The following is a 17,315-nucleotide window of genomic DNA, read 5'->3' as shown; positions in this document are numbered from 1 at the left end:
AAATATTTATCTCTATATACATATTAAAGACTGTGACATCAGGTATGGCTCCAGATACGAAGGAAACCATCTTTAGCATCAGCAAGGCCTACATGCAGAATCCTAATGCCATCATCCTTTGTATTCAAGGTAATAAGAGTCTAGACAGTTATCTAACTGGCAGGATTTCTTTTTCTGTTTTAATTGGGATTCTTATCTTGCTCTGGGGACTTTTCTGATTCATTATTTTTTGCATTTGTGGTAGATTGTATCGTGTACAAAACAGCATGCTGTGGAATGTCTGTTTGTAAGGCATCTTTGGTATCTGTGGAAAAAAAGCAACTTCTGCTTAGAGTTTTTTATTATATTATTCAAAAAAATGGTGATGATAATAAAATTCAAGATTTCTTCAAGAGTTTCTGGGGGTAACAGACAGAAGTGGAGTTTAATAGCAAGCTGGTACTTGCTCAAAGTGTATATAATTACAATAAACTAATTTTTTTTTAATGATACTAGGAATGACATAAATTTTCACTGTCTGTACACAGAAGTTGAATCTAAGTGTAATTCTGCTATTTGAAGTTGTAACATGAAACTTACTTGATGCCTACTATACCTTTAGTACTGCGTGTTAGATTACATAGTCTCTAAAATATCAATTTGTTTTTGTTTATTTTAGATGGATCAGTGGATGCAGAACGCAGTATTGTCACAGACTTAGTCAGCCAGATGGATCCCCAAGGGAAAAGGACAATTTTTGTGTTGACTAAAGTTGATCTTGCTGAGAAAAATGTGGCTAGCCCAAGCAGGGTGAGTTACAACTATTTTTCTCATATCGTGATGGCTGTAGTCACACATGGAAAACTACTTGAGATGCTGTCAGAAATATTGGACCTCACCTGCCTGTTCTAGATGGTTTTCAGTGCTTATTTCTGTATTCAGTGGAAATTTTGTGGGATGATTGGGGTTTTTTTTTATATCAGGCTTTACTTTTAGTGATCAGCTACGTGATTTCAGTCACAGCTTGACTACCGCTTGCTATAATATGGGTTCCTTTCATGCAGGTCACCCAAGCAAGTTTCATTTCCTGAGAAGGCTTTAGGATATTATGGGATGGGCTTTTTCACTTTATTTTGTGTTTTGCTATGTTATGGCTTATTAGTTTTATGCCTTTTTTTCTTTAAACATCAGTAGAACCCATAGTCCCATGACAAACTGCTTCTTATAGTAGTGTATTCATAGATACAACTAGATCTGGCTTTAAAACTGTGCTGAAGGAAATAATGTCTCTATGCAAAGTTAACCACTTTTTTAATGCTTTATTTTCATAGATCCAGCAAATAATTGAAGGCAAACTCTTCCCAATGAAAGCTTTGGGTTATTTTGCAGTTGTTACTGGAAAAGGTAAAGAGAGCTCTGGCTCTGCTTATTTTCTCCTTGATAGCAGAGAAAACTGTCTAAATGGAACTGTTGCAGCATTCTTTCCTTTCTCCAGGAAACAGCAGTGAAAGCATTGAATCAATTAAAGAATATGAAGAGGAATTTTTTCAAAATTCAAAGCTGTTAAAGTACGTTGCAATTCCTTTCTTTTACTAGAATGGGTCTCTGTTTGTAAATGCTAGCATCCGTTGTTCTTGTTGAACTTAAAAAATTGATTGTGATGTAGAAACGCTGTTTGAGATTTATTCTGTTTAAATTGTCTAGTTGAGGTGACCGAGTTAGCCAGGTTTCCTAATGCTTGCTGTAGGTCAGTGGAGAGAGACTGGCATCTTGAGGCAGCGATTGATTCCTGTGCAGCTCTGAGCCTCTCTGCAGAGCTTGCTGTGTTTATCCTTTGGCTCTGGAAGAGCTGATTACCCAGCCCACTTGGTACAGTAGGGTTAGATGTACATTGATATGTAATTCCCTTCTATGGAAAACAAAGCTTTATTCTTGCGAGGAGAAAATTGGGGCCAGGGGTAGGCATAGAAGAATTTTCTCGAGCTGTCTTCCGTTACAGGACGTGCATGCTGAAGGCACACCAGGTTACAACAAAGAACTTAAGTCTTGCCGTGTCAGATTGCTTTTGGAAAATGGTGAGAGAGTCTGTGGAGCAGCAAGCAGATGCTTTTAAAGGTAAACATCTTTTCAAAATACAAGTGAAGTAGATACTTGTTGTTAAACAGTTAATTCTTCCACATATATATAGTACTGTTTTCCCAGCATTCATGGGCTGACATGTTTTGTATTGTCCCAGTTAAGCTTTACAAAACCACATGAAAAAATACTTAATGGAATGAAGGACCCACTTGTTCTGAAAGCTGAAAGAGTAAATAAGTATGAAGAAAAATAATCAGTTTTTTTTTGTGGGCGAAACACAGTTCTTCCGCTGGATTCAGATGTGATTTGAAATGGCTTCCTGTGTAAAGATACATCTGATCAGCCAGGGCAGGACTGACTTGTACAGAGCTGGAAGCTGAATGATTCCCTTCCCACTGCATGTTTTTCAATGCATTAATCTTGCAATTTTTTTATAAAATATCCAAGCATAGGCAACAAAAAAACTGCTTGATTGCAGAGACCCTTAAAGTTCTTGGAGGGTTTGTCTTAAGCAAGATTTGTATCAGTTTTAGGAGCTGCTAAACTTCTAAGATAGTCATGAAGTGCATATAGACAGTTAAAAAAATTAAGGTCTTGTTTCTGATTTTTGCAGCCACACGTTTCAATCTTGAGACTGAATGGAAGAACAATTACCCCCGGTTGCGAGAGCTTGACAGGGTAAATTACACTACTGCTTTCATTTTAGTCCTACCAAGTGTTAAAGATTATGGATTAAAATTTATGCCATTTAATGTCCTTTGTAAAAGTTTCTTAAAATACTGACATTTTAAAATGTTAGGACAGTGTAAGTTGTTCTAGGGGAAGGAAATACTGAGCTCTCTATTTTATTAAATAGTGTGCTTCAAAACTGCTACTTCAGTGCTTTACAAGTCCTTTACTCGTCTAGGAGACAATTAACTGACCTAACTTGCCCCCAGGAGCAGATCAGTGTTTCTTTGTGGTCATAACAGAGCTGGCAAAGAGAAGGTACATTCCCTGGTCTTTCAGACAGGCAGAGTAACAAAACAATTATGACCCTGTTCTCTAATTCTTCTATAGAGATCCTGAGTATTCAGAAGCTCTGCCTGGCCAGGGGCATGCAAGAAATAGGTGGGAAGATGTATGGAAAACCAGGGTGGTAGCTTAAGACAGGCACATACATTGACCAGAAATTATCATTTTAGGCTTAAAGGCCATAAGAAAAAGGTTTGGCTTTTTTTTGTATGGAAACATGATCAATCTGTATTTAAAATATATATATATATATAATTTTTTTTTAATTTGCATAGAATGAACTGTTTGAAAAAGCGAAGAATGAGATTCTTGATGAAGTCATAAGTTTGACTCAGGTCACACCAAAGCACTGGTATGGTAATTTTTTAAATTTTTTTTAACTAACTGTCAGAAGTTTTCCTTTAAAATACAAAGAGTTTTATTAAACGAAGTTCTCAAATATAAATAAGGAAGTGTTTTTCTTAGGACAATATTTTATTATGTCCTTTGTCCCTGTGGAAATACTCTACGTTTGTTTATTATTTTGAATCAGCAGATACTTCTATAATCTATCTGATGTCCATTTGTGTTTTGTTCTGGTTTTATACAGTATAATGAACAACAGATATTCCTCAAAAATGAAAAGGAACAGTTGTAACAAAGATGTTTTCAGATGTTAATTTGAAGTATGAAGTATGAGTCAGTAATTGATGTTTGGGCATTATCATTGTGCATATCAAAATAGTATATATGACCTTAGAAAAAGGAAGTTTTGTATCTCTGAATCAGAAATTCGGAAGTTGAAAGATTATATAATTCTTGGCTGTAAAAAGAGGTGATCTGGATGTTTGAGAATTTCATCCCACATGTTGATCTCCTTGGTAGCCTCAACCAAGTAGCACCACACTGCCCTGCCCTACAGACATAGGAGTGAGAGAGAACGAGCTTAGCCGGGGTATTCTGAGGGTTGCACCTCTGCCTGGTAAAGCCGCTGTAGGTGCGGGCTGAGAGGACAGCCAGTGGGAAGGGTCACTGTAGTGACAGCCTGCATCACGACTGAGAATCACAAAAAAAAAAGATGTCTTTAATCTTTGCATTCAGCAACCTAAACTGAACTGTTACTTGATCATAGATTAAAAAGCAAGATAAAACATCTGACTCTTCATGGCATTAGGATAATTCTGGGCACATCAATATGCTCTGAGGACGTGTTGCAGGCAGTGTATTAGGCTGAAGTTATGTTCTAATCCAAGCGTAATGCAGGTTTGCGGTTCTGATGTTTGCTGCTGTTCGCTGTGTGGTAGATGCTGAAGTGCCCGTGCCTGTGCCTAATCTGCTTCATTTTGTTGTGGATTGGGTGGGTGCATAACGTGAATGTGTCTGTGCATTTCTGTTGGAAGTTGTAGTGGTAATTGTAGTTTTATACCACTTACTGAGCTATGAAGTAGAACTGGAAACCTAAGACATGAAAAAAAGCTTCTGTTACATGCAGCCTAAAACCAGCAGTGCATTTGATGAATGCAAATATATCCTGTTAAAATTTCCATTCCTTCCAATTAAGTTTGATTGGATTAAGCAAAGCAAGTGTATTCTTATTGACATGTGAGTAAAGAAGGAATGAGATCACATTTGTTCTTAATCAGAGGACTGCCCTTCTCCTACAGTGCATTTGTAAATGGTAAGATACATAACAGATGGTTTCCAGCATACCCTGTAAGTGAAATCAATTTACTATCTCACCAGTTCTTTTAAAACTGATCAAGAATGATCAATAATTGATCTTTGTTTGAACACTGACCCCATCATCCTATTTTGAACAAAGCTTTTTAAGGAAAACATATCTTTATTTTGGCCATATTCCTTTATATTTATAGTGACTTTTTTCAACATTTAAATGCTTGCATTCCTTTTAATTTTGTATAAATACTTTTATTACCCTAAATATGCCAAAGATCTCTTCCGACAGTAGAAAAACTAGTGGCTTTGATCCCAATTTATACTGGTATGTCAGAAGGACAGCTTCAAGATTTTTCAATCTCAAAGAAGGAGGCTTTAAACACAAAGGAGACATTTTCAATTATGCCATTGTTGAAATGGGAAGAGGAGTGATATTTATGGGAAGTTCTTCAGTCTTTGTCCACAGATGGCCCAGTTAGAGCAGGGGCGTTATCAGGGATGGGGTTTGGGTCCTGAGCTTCAGCCCATTCGGAAGAAAAGGGCCTGGCTGAATCTGATATGCTTGTGCCAGAAAAAAAATGGAAGTTTTTATTCTTTGGCTTTTAGCTCTCACCATTCTACCAAATCTGGCTTTCATATAACCTGTTGGTGAGCTGATTTAGCATTCTGAGCCAGCATAAAATTAACCTGCTAGAAACCCATAACCAGTACTGGGGACTGTGGCAGGAGCAGGAGGAGCGTGACAGCCTCTGCGGGCACCGGCTGCGCCTTACGCTGCCTCAGCTGAGCTGTCTCACTGCAGCTGCAAAGTTTCCTCAGTAAGTTTATTGTTATTTAGAAAGGTTAAAGTTTGTTTCCATTGTTACTTCCTGAAACGCATCATAAATAGGAAAGTGGTACTTAGTTTTGTTAGTGATGGGAGGCAGGATTGTAAATGAATGTCAATATACATTACAGTAAAAGGTTGGACTTCTCAACTTGCTTCATCGTTTGTTAAATCTGGGAACGATCAATTAAAATCCCAGATGGAAAATGACAGCATGTTCCAACAAACAAATTGGAAAACTATGGAAAAAAAAACCCACATTATTTTTTGGGAGCGTGGACTTTTTAGTCAAATCATTTCAATGCTTTACACTCTTCCCCCCTCTTGTGCATGTACGTGCACACACAGGTCTGCATGGTTATACTGGTATAATTAAAGGTGGTGAAGAACCATTGCGCAGTGCAGTGACAGATACAAGAGTCACAGAGATCAACTTCTGAGGCTGTATTTGCTGCCTAAAATACTGCGTATCTGTGTCCTCAGTTCCCAGCAGATTTTGGCTGAAGTTGTGTCCTGATATTAAGGAGTTATTTCATCTCTTCTCTAGAATTTTCTCAGTGTTTCTAACAAATTGAATGCATACCTATTAGACACTTCTGTATTGGAAGCCATCGTGTGTTACAACTTCCATTTTAGGGAAGAGATTCTTCAGAAAACCTTATGGGAAAGGGTATCTACTCATGTGATTGAGAACATCTACCTTCCAGCAGCACAGACTATGAACTCAGGGACATTTAACACCACTGTGGACATCAAGCTAAAGCAGTGGACTGACAAGCAACTCCCTAACAAAGCAGTAGAGGTGAGAATTTAGTTTTAAAAAATGAAATCTGTATAAAGCCTGTTGAAATGACAGCAAAGCTCCAGAGAAGTGGGTTGATGTTTGAAGGGCTGACTGCAGTTTTTCTAAGCAGCTTACATGTCAGAAAATGCTGGCAGAAGCTTCATGTTGAAGCATATACAGAAATACTGTATTTTTTTCTTCCGGTTACTTTTCCCTTTTAAAGACCAAAAAAATCTGTCCTTTGAAAATGTTAAACAAACTGTTTAAGCTAGATACATTCATATTTTATAGATTTATGCAAGTTTAAAAGAATTCCGCGTGTTACAACACAGCCAAGCAAAGTTTATTGTTGACTTCTTTAGTAATAAATAAGGCAGCAAAGGAAAAGTCAATGACTTACTCGTATGCTTTTATATTGTTTTCAGCAAATATGCATGTTTTCATACTTGCAGGAATTTTCAGGAATGTTCCTTTACCAGCAGGTACATGGTGTGATGGGCTGTTTCAGCAGGGCTTGTTTGCTGACTTTCTAGGTGGCATGGGAGACTTTGCAAGAAGAATTTTCCCGTTTCATGACAGAACAAAAAGGAAAAGAACATGATGATATCTTTGATAAACTGAAACAAGCCGTCAAAGAAGAAAGTATTAAACGACACAAATGGAATGAGAGAGCAGAGGATAGCCTGGTATAATGTAGTGGGTTTTTTGCATTGTTGACCAAGTGCTGTTGAGATCTTTTTACTAAAGTTGCATATTAAGTATTTTTGCATTCTTTTAATGTAATCATAAAATGATAGGGAAATTTGTCTGTCTCTCTTTTTATATATAATGTTTTAACTCGGTGTTCCTCAATTCATTTTATTATTACCTTTTGTTAATTATTGCCCTAAATAACATCTAATAAAATTGTTTTGGTTGGTTCAGGAAAAAGTCCTCTATAATCCGCTGGCTGCCCAAGAGCAGCCTTCTGAGAAGTGTTTGGCATCAATTCATTTGTTCTGTTAAGTATTGCCACATAAAATAATAGCATTTCATTACCATCTTTAAAGATGGTGTAATCTGAAGGGATTTCATATTGTTTGCTGTGTTTTTTACATTATACGTGCTAGGCTATAGAAGAGAGTCAAAGGCACAACAAAATATTTTTGGCAGTGCTTGGGAAAGATGCCTCTCAAATAAAACCTGCGTTCCCCATACATGCTATTTTTATAGACGTCAAAAAATTAAGAGAATGTCAGCAATAATTTTTTACTAATTCTGGAATAAATTCTTCATTGCGTGCAAAACCAGTGTTCTGTATTGCAGCGAGTGATCCAGCACAATGCCTTAGAAGATCGGTCAATATCTGATAAGCAGCAGTGGGATGCAGCTATTCATTTTATGGAAGAGACTCTCCAAAGCCGTCTCAAAGACAGTGAGTTGCATGTTATATTCCACTCTTGTGTGCTTTTTGATCTGGGCCAGTTTCCAGATCTAGTTCACTTCACTGTGGTGCAAGCTTTTGTATCAACACAACTGATATGTTTTTCTTATACTTCCTTGAAGTATCTGCTGGTTGGCTGTCATTTTTACATTTTATTAAAAAACATCAACTGTTGCTTTGAGTAAGAGACATCTGGCTTGACTCAGTATGGCATCTGATGTGCTGAGGCATAAAATGTCCATTCTTTATATTGTATCTGACTTTAGAACTATAAGTTTGGCTGGTTTCATGTATTTTGAGTGATACTTAATATAATGTTTCTTTTTTTAGCTGAATCTGTTATTGAAGATATGGTGGGTCCAGACTGGAAAAAGAGATGGTTACACTGGACAGGCCGCACCAAAGAACAGGTAAAGGGAAAAAAAATACAGACTATTTGTAGTTCACTACCTTTAGAAAACTTTGATTATTGCTCAGCAGATTTTCAAAAATACCAACATTCTTCACACCATTTAGAAGACTGAAAAAAAATTTAAAATACTTCACATATACTTTTATTGTATATTGCTTTAAATATTACACCACAGAGAATTCGATGTACTTTTTTGACATTGCAGATACGTAGTGCTTTGTAAACTGTTTTCTATTCTTCAGCTGAATTGTGTGTTTACTATTACACCATTGACCTGAATATTCCAGTAGAAGGAAATTGATGAAAACAGGGAGGAAACTGGGCTATTCTCTTCTATACTTTCCAAGTATGCCTTTTAAGCAGAAATGGTGCGCAGTTTCCTATCATGCTCCATTTTGCATTTAATTAGTATGTCACAGCATTGTCACTTGCATTCTAGTCACAGTTGTATCTTCTGATTGATCTTTTTCATCATAACCTCTCTTGTTTGCTCACAGCTTTTGGGAATTTCTTTTGAATTTAAGTAGCACCTTCTGTTCAATGCCCAGAGATGATGGGCTTTTTATGTTACTTTTTCTAGATATTTCTCAGACTGAATCATACTTTAAAGAAGTAAGTAGAGTTTAAAAGAATACTGTAGAAAGTAATTGTTTCAAAGGAAGGAGTTTTACAGTCAACTGTATGCAGCCAGGTATGGGAGAAAGGCAGTGACTTCAACCTATCTTACTTGAATTTTTTGAGCAACAACTGAAAGGTATGAATCCATGGAGAGTTCTTGCTAGCTATTAGGCAAAAGTTACAGTTCTTGTCACTGTCACAAGTCGTATGTGAATGTGAACCCCACGAGCGGATATTCATGGAGGAGAAAGGAGGCCGACACCTATTATTTTCTGTCCCCCCCTTCTCCTGCATTTCTTTGCATGATGAAAATAAAAAAATTGGGACCATTGACAGTGAATTCTCTCTTTAAAAGTACCATATTTGACATGTCTTTCCACAAATACCCTTTTGAATCACTTAATAGTGTCAAAGATATTTTTGTGTTCCGTCTTATTAAGCAGGTAGACTGTTTATTGAGGAGGTGCTGATGATTTCTGAGTCTATAATAATTAATTCTAATTAATTGTTCTTATTCTAGAATATTCGTAACGAAACAAAAAATGAACTTGAGAAATTAATCAAATGCAGTGAAGAACATGCAGCTTATCTGGCAAATGATGAAGTGACGACTGTCAGAAAGAATCTTGAAGCAAGAGGAATAACAGTGGACCCATGTCTGGTAAGATGCAGAGTTGTAACAAAACATATGGAAGCCTCCTGTGAACATTTGAACGTTCTTTCTAGATAGCACACAAAAGACTCAATCGAAATAGTGAATTTGTAATCCAGATGTTTCCAGATGAGTTACTAAATAGCTGCTTGCACGCAATTCACACACTTCTGTTGGCTGTCAGACAAATGCAGTACAGCGCTTTGGAATCTGTCAGTTTAGACTGAAATCAGAGTCTGCTGAGCAGATTTTCTCGCCTGCATTATGATAAGGCTTGTTTAAAATTATTTTTCACATGTTATACAGTGGAATCAAGGCCTTTGTGAGCAAGATACGATAAAAACATTGTGTTTTCCTAAGCTTTCAGTGTGATTTTTTGAGCAATTTGAAGTTCATAGGTACATTGAGGAGAGGGAAATTTTGTAAAAATACTTGGAAAAAGGCAGGGTGTTTCAGAATACCCTGAGGGAATGTATTGTTTGTTTAAAGTGTTCTGGAAAATGATTTATCTCATTGCAGTGTAAGGCTCTTAACCATGATTAGACCTGTTATCTAATTAAATGTAAGATTTTAAATAAGTGAGGATTCAAACATCAATAAGTAATAGATGCAGATTTCCTCTAATGGTGATTTCTTTTCTACAGAAACATTGGCTACCTTTTCAACATTAATACATGTACTTATCCCAGGTAGAAGAGTTATTTAAATACCTGCTGCCCCTTTCCTGTACAGTACTGACCTTGCCTTTTTGTAAAGGTCAGAGTAGTGATCCACATCCTCCATATGAGGAGACTGAGTACAAATTGAGTTTCCTTTCTATCTAAGCAACTGATTTTCTTAATTTTATTTTATATTTGGGGTTTTTTGTTTGTTTTTTTAAGAGCTATATTTATATGCATATTTAATTTTGAAGAACTGGAACATAAATAAACCTAATCAAGAAAAGTTACAAATGTTTGTTTACGTAAGACCTATTAAATATTTCTCTATGCTTTAATGGGGTTTAATTGATAAATTAGTGGGTACCACTCAAGAATGTGTTCTCAGTGTTATTGTGAAAATTGCATCATGCCAAGAGCAGAAAAATCTGTCTGGTTTTGTAGTAGATGATTTAAATATATTTTGGCTGCAGACAATGTTTTTAAGCATTCAGTTAAGTTACAAGCGTGGAAGAGGAGATTTTTAAGTTGACAATCATCTGTAATGTTTGCCAAATGTAACTAACACATTAATCATATCCTAGTTACAGACAAATTACTGAGAACTATTTAAACATATATTACGTGACAACAATAGTGGAAATTTGAGTTAGATTTTAAGATTAAATACGATCGTTAAACTGTGCACGATAGTGAGTGTATGTATTTCTTTAGTCAAATTTAATTACTGTTTTCCTAGATTAAAGACACATGGCACCAAATTTACAGAAGACATTTCTTGAAGACTGCCTTGAACCACTGCAATCTGTGTCGAAGAGGCTTCTATTATTATCAGAGGCATTTTGTGGACTCAGAGGTAAATTGAAGAACACATGTACACTCGTGTTTTGTCTTTAAATTTCAATTTCAGTTGAGAAAAAAAGAATTTACAAATACTTTTAACTACCCTAATCTTTCTTTTATATCCTTTACCGTGAGATAGCTGGTGATCTTGGATATGTTTTACATGAGGCTTGTAATTGGTAAAATGCCATTCTGGTGGTAATTATATAAAATGACCACTAGGTATCAGCCATGACCTAAACATCTGTTGCTTATCAATGTGTATTGAAAATACATTGTTAAAAACAGCATTGTAGAGCTACTGATATCTTGTTGGTATCCTTTTCTCCCACTTTCCCATTGATATTTATTTACCTCACTGATACAGAAAATTCAGAAAGCATTTAATAAGGGGGTTTTATGGAATAAGTTAAATAAGTGTTTAGAGTTAATGCTTAGAAGCACATGATGAACAAGTGGAAAAAATTATGGAGCTTACAAACAAATCTTTTAAATGGCTTTCCAGTTTTGTAAACCCAAGCTTGTGCTACAACTGACAGTATGCAGGAAGTCACACCAATAAAAGAACCCACAGATTTTTTTACCATTATATTTAAGTCAAAAAGAAATTACTGGAAAAGTAGAGCTCCTTAGTTTCTGTAGAGTTTTGTTTATGGTGAGACACAATGATCCCCATGGAGCCAGAAATCTTTAACACTGCAGAAATAGCTTCGCCTATAAGAGAGAATGAGCGTAGACCAGAGACCTGCCTCTCCATGACACCTCACCTGCTATTCCTGTTGGATTTTTTTTAAGGTGTCCTAGTGTGAAGTTAGTGTTTCCTCCTGCCATCCTTGCAGGTGTAGAAACTGTCTCTTCTGCTGTTAACAAATCCAGCCCTTGGCCCAGCATTTGTCAAAGTCACAATGTGGAGTTCAGCTGTTGTATTTCAATGTGTTTGCTGTGAACACGGGTGGTGTTTCAGTGAGCATTAGGTTATACTCACCAGCCTGCACATACTGTGTGCAAATTTTTTCTGTGACATCCCTTGATACAGCTCTTTCTCTGAAAATAGATGTTAAGGGGGTGCAGTGTATCCAGTAGGGCTGATATGGCTCTTGAAGTATTTTTGGTGTTTTCTTGTTACTTACAGCATTTATTTTGTGGGATTTTTGTACAACATCAGGATATGCACGCATGAGTTTACACTGACCACTAACAATGTCAAGAGATTCTTGTAAGTGTAGGATGCTCACTGGCCATGAGAGGTCTGACGCTTCAACTTCCCTTGTTTCAGCTCGAATGTAATGACATTGTTCTCTTCTGGCGAATACAGCGCATGCTGGCGATTACAGCAAACACGCTGAGGCAGCAGCTCACTAACACTGAAGGTGAGGCTCAGCGTGAGTCAGGGTGTTCGAAACAAAGCATTGCGTAGACGTTTTCTATTGTTCCTCTGGCTATGTGTTCCTTTCATGCTTAGCATGGCTGGCTGATTTTTGTGACCTGGTTAGATAATTAAAGGATGTTGAGTAAATAAAATTTGATATTCTGTTTACATTAAATGGTTTAGTGTAAATAGAATGTCAAATAATTAAAACACTCTCCAGTTTAAAATTGTTTCAGCTTATGTGATGCCAATTCTCTATGTCTTTTTTGAAGCAGCAAGAATTTCCATAAATAGTGACTATGTTCTTTTTTTCCTCAGGTCAATCTGGCTGTAGATTTTAACTTTAAAATGTTTGACATAAAAAATAAATTCTAATGGATATTTTTAAAACCATACAAAATGTGCAAGCTGCTGTTGTATAACAAGCTTATACAACAGCAGCTTCCTCATAAAGTATGTAGCAATCAGGTAGTGCCATGGTACAACTACTAATAACGACCTTTGATCTGTAAAATGGTTTCCAACCTGCTTTTTGAAGAAGGTGCAAGTAAAAGGTTTGAACATTGTCATGTGATGGAGAAGAAATTGCCCCTAAATGTAGGAAACGAGATCCTGTCTCTTCAAACCACCTGCCTCATTGACAACTGCTGGCCTGAAAATTGGGAAGCTTCATTAGGAGGTTTTCCCTTTGAGTATGAAGGGCAAGGATATGAGTATTAAGGTGGACATAATGCTGCTTTAAAGAGCTTTTGATTCCTCTTAAGCTTGTATATACAGCAACACCCCTCTGTATGTCATCAGTCCTTCAATACCACACTCTGCTGTCATCATCAACTTCTTTTTCCATTTTTCACCTTTAATTGGCCTTGATTCATCTGATGAGGGTGATGTTGATAGCAAGAGTGTAACTGTTAAGGAGGCAGCAAGGATACTTACAGTAAAAGATTCATTGGACACTCAGTCTCAAAGAATAAACTGCTGAATGTAATAGGCAGCAAAGCAGCCTATAGATATTTTTATCTCCTCCTAAAGAAGTCATCCAATAGTGTTTTAATTCAGAGAGAAAATCTCCTTTGAAATTTAAACATCTTTCTCAAAGCATTTCCTGTCTCAATGGCCCAAACAAGGGGCTCACATGTTCAGAAGTTTGCCTCCAGCCAGAGTGGTTAGTCTGGCAAACATTCGCTACATTTCCCACAGACCTTCCCAAAATTTTGTCCTTAGGTCATTACAAGTGCAAAAATGTTACCTCTTACTTTTTATTGGTTGATTTGTTGCTTAATTATTTATTTTTTTTCCAGTAAGGCGCTTGGAGAAGAATGTAAAAGAAGTGCTTGAAGATTTTGCTGAGGACAATGATAAAAAGGTGAAGCTCCTGACTGGCAAGAGGGTCCAGCTCGCAGAGGATCTCAGTAAGTACCTTCTCTGTAGTGTTTCAGAACTAGCTTGAAATGAAGCAAATTCTGACCACTCACCTTGAGAATGTTTAATACAATATGGGTTGTTCATGTGCTAATATGTAGTTAATATCACCAATGGAAATTTTCTTAAATATAATCAGGCCTTAACGATTCAAAGGTGGACGTCGATAGTATGGTGTGATAAAACAACATAATTTACATTAGATACGAATTCACTGTTATAAATATATTGCATCGGTATATTGAAAAATGTAGTTAAAATGGAGTAATAATGTAAACGGAAATTCTTGTCCTTCTAGTACAGTGTACAACACGGTTCATGAACATCTCAGACACCTGTCTCTGGGTGATTCAGTCTTGACCATGTAAGGAGGTTTTGATCCCATCTCTTTTTTTAATTATCGGGTGAGATATGCTGCCTTCCCACAGATAATACTGGCATTTATTACAGATTAGCTGGAAATGCCTGTGACTTACTGGCCAGCTTGTTTTAGGCCTTGTGTACAGAAACAAAACCTGTCGGACATGAAGATCTGATATGTTGTGCTTATTAAGCTGAGATAACCATTATATTAAGAGATTTAGCAAGGAAGAAAATCAAGCAGATTTAACCTTCCAGAGGGTTTACAGTAGTTTAACGCTTTGAGTCACTTGGAAAGTGTTAAGGGATCACAGGTGACCTTTCTTCTTATAACTTTAGTTTGTGTTTGATGTAGCAACTAATTTTCTCCTAAAATATTAGTTTGGATATTTAATTCAGAAAAAATGGATGCTGTGGTCAGTGTTTCTTACATTTGGTGATGTTTGGATATCAGGGTTTAGTGAGAGAGAGAAGCCTTCAGTTGCTGTTAGTGTTTCCTAAGTATGAATTAACTCTTCCATTTTCTACATCCAAAACATAAAAAATATTTTGTATAAAATAAACTCAAAACGTAAGGATTTATTTTTGATCATTCTGGTTTTGTTACATTGCAAGCGTTACCTTATTATTGGAAGTACTGTTATTAGAATCTCAGTCACAGTATTTGTCATTTAGAAAGTTTTCCTATATTATTTTGGAATTGTGAGTGGGAGTTTTAGTGAATCTAGGGCACATTGTCTGGTGTTTATTTACTGGTCTCTGAAACAACTGGTGTGACCATAGAATTTTTATGATAGGTTCATAATTCTCTCCAAACATCCTGTGTTGCTTTTTGCTTTTCTTCTCTATATATGTACGTTGGGGTAAAACTAATGGTAACCTGCATGGTGGGACACATATTCAATGAGGAAGTTCTCTCTTTTATTAGTAGGCAGTGGTGTTTGCTTTCTTGCTTTGATGCTGGATTTTACCTTTTTTCCTGAGCAAATACTGGCATTGGAGTGAAACTTGGTGATTTTTGATTTATCCTTAAATATTGCCTGTTTCAAAACAGAATAAAGGAGCACTAGAAAATACATGTTGTTTAAGTTAATCTGACTTCTGCTTGCGCTGAAATTGACTTGGAATTTTTGCATTGGCAATTTCGCTTCTCACCAGCGTCAGAATAGCCTCCCATTTCAAAGCAGTAACAGCTGGGTAGTTATTTTGTAAACCAAGACTTCACTTGTAAGAACCTGTGTGTGTATAATCCAAGGTGTCTATGTATTTAGTAAATATGCTTCAAATTTGTAGTATGCATTTTGTAAATTGCTCCGTAGCTAAAAACATTGTCACTGCACTTCATTTCTTTAGATTCAGGAGGTCAGAGATCCTACACACATTTTTCGCAGGAAATAATCATTATTCAGTACAAAAAGATGCATGATGATGTGTTCTAGTTTATTGTACCTATGGGAAGATGTTAAAACTACGACTGCTTAGCTCTGTAGTCAAATCAGCAACGTTCTCTCTACTTTCTACCTGCTTTTATTGCTAAGAGGTTATAATTTTTATGGGCAGATGACAGGAAAAAAGGCTTTCTTTGCCTGTCCCTCGGTGAACAGAGTCCTTTTCTGTCGTGCAGGGATTTTTATACTCCTGAGACAGACTTCGATAGCTGGGAGCATTAAACTCTCAGGTGGCTATACAAGTAATTTCCTTTTTACAGCATTTTGTGGACTCTACTTAAGGAATGAAAATCCTGACTCCCACAACTCACGTTCGTAAAGTATTTGTATTTTAATTAGGCATGGAATGGAAGAGATCTCTTGAATCATGGAGTCCAGTCTGTCTCTGCCCCAGGCAGCTGTGTTTATATAACCCCGCTCATTCAGGTATCTTGAGCTCCGTCTTTAAATCACTTAACTTGTTGGAGCTCACAATTCGTACTAAAGTCATGTTCCAGGACTTCATTCCTTTGATGGTTACAAATGGTCTTTTAAATTCCAGTCTAAATTTGTAAATGTGAGGCTGGGATTCACTTCCTGATTGGAAACTGTGCTTGCAAATGTAAATTATTCATATTGCTGGGGTTGGGATGCTTCCTCTTGATGCTGATGATACAGCAACACTGTCTCACTTCTGTTACTTTGGTCTTTTAATGCTGAAGCACTGGAAATGTTTTGTTGTTTGTTCAGGATACTGGTTAATGTCAAGCTGTTTCTAACACAAGTCTCACGTTAGAGCTCACATAAGACTCAGAACTTAGTTGAGCAGGTCCTGTTATCTGTGTTCTACAGCTTTGAATGGTATTTTAAGCCTGTATATGAATATTCCTTGATGACCTGTAGGCCCTGAGTCTTGCTGCTTATCAGATTTTACTTCTCAGGATTTGTTCTAAATATTCTAAAGACTGTAAACAGATCTTTTGAGCAGTTTCTAAAAAATTACATATTTTATAATGCACTGAAGGTTACTTTTTCTTAAAAAAAAGACTATTCAGGTAATGTGAGTGTACTCCTCCTTATCATAAGTATCATCATGATACTTGTAACAGTGAACAATGACTAAGTTTATGGAAATAAAGAAATCCTAGGACTAAGCATCTGTAAGAAAGGATCGTAAGATACAAAAAGGGGCAGAGCAGAAGATGAATAGCTGAATTGGAAAAAGTGACTTTAAAAATGTCCTAAAATGCAATCAATCCATAAGAATACGTGTACTGAAAGAGGCCCAGGTCAGTGTACCCCAGTGTCCCGTCCATGACAATGAGCAGATGTGGGTTCTTGGGGACCAGCAGAACAGGTTAAGCACACAGGGGTACTTGCCTGGTGTGCTCTCTCAGCATCTAACAATCTGTGCTTCCAGCATTTCCTAATCCTGAGGTAATATCTTTGTGATTAATAGCCATTCATGGGTTTATTTTTTTTCCCTCCTGTGAATTTTTCTAATTGCTTTTTGAACTCATATAAACTTTGGCATCTGCAACATCCTGTGGCAATTAGTTCCAGAGTTTAATGACACATTGTGTGAAAAAGTGCTTCCTTTTGTTTGTTTTTGAGCCACCTGCCAGTTTCATTAGGTTCTCCTTAGTACTTGCACTTTGAAAAACATTCAGTAATCTTTCCCTATTCATTTTTTTTGTGCCACTCATGACTTCACAGTTGTTTATGTTGCCCACACTTGATCTTCCTTTTTCTGGCTTGAAAATTTCTCATCTGTGTAGCTGCTCTTTGCATG

The 17,315-nt window shown here is 36.7% G+C and overlaps 1 protein-coding gene across 8 annotated transcripts in view; it reads left to right on the top strand.

The window, feature by feature from the left end:
• OPA1 (OPA1 mitochondrial dynamin like GTPase) overlaps positions 1 to 17,315 on the top strand; it is a 55,079-nt gene that overhangs the window by 20,476 nt on the left and 17,288 nt on the right. For all 8 annotated transcript variants that reach the window (XM_065844279.2, XM_065844275.2, XM_065844281.2 and 5 more), the window contains 15 exons: positions 30 to 129; positions 659 to 789; positions 1,311 to 1,383; positions 1,475 to 1,547; positions 1,979 to 2,094; positions 2,672 to 2,736; positions 3,348 to 3,424; positions 6,191 to 6,356; positions 6,872 to 7,024; positions 7,644 to 7,752; positions 8,092 to 8,171; positions 9,312 to 9,452; positions 10,842 to 10,958; positions 12,222 to 12,315; positions 13,616 to 13,726. In XM_065844279.2, the coding sequence (XP_065700351.1) occupies positions 30 to 129; positions 659 to 789; positions 1,311 to 1,383; positions 1,475 to 1,547; positions 1,979 to 2,094; positions 2,672 to 2,736; positions 3,348 to 3,424; positions 6,191 to 6,356; positions 6,872 to 7,024; positions 7,644 to 7,752; positions 8,092 to 8,171; positions 9,312 to 9,452; positions 10,842 to 10,958; positions 12,222 to 12,315; positions 13,616 to 13,726 (1,606 nt within the window). The remainder of the gene's footprint in view (positions 1 to 29; positions 130 to 658; positions 790 to 1,310; positions 1,384 to 1,474; positions 1,548 to 1,978; positions 2,095 to 2,671; positions 2,737 to 3,347; positions 3,425 to 6,190; positions 6,357 to 6,871; positions 7,025 to 7,643; positions 7,753 to 8,091; positions 8,172 to 9,311; positions 9,453 to 10,841; positions 10,959 to 12,221; positions 12,316 to 13,615; positions 13,727 to 17,315) is intronic.

This window comes from Patagioenas fasciata, chromosome 9 (assembly GCF_037038585.1).
Source record: "Patagioenas fasciata isolate bPatFas1 chromosome 9, bPatFas1.hap1, whole genome shotgun sequence".
In the NCBI taxonomy this organism is placed as follows: domain Eukaryota; kingdom Metazoa; phylum Chordata; class Aves; order Columbiformes; family Columbidae; genus Patagioenas; species Patagioenas fasciata.
This window is presented reverse-complemented; position numbering and strand designations above follow the sequence as displayed.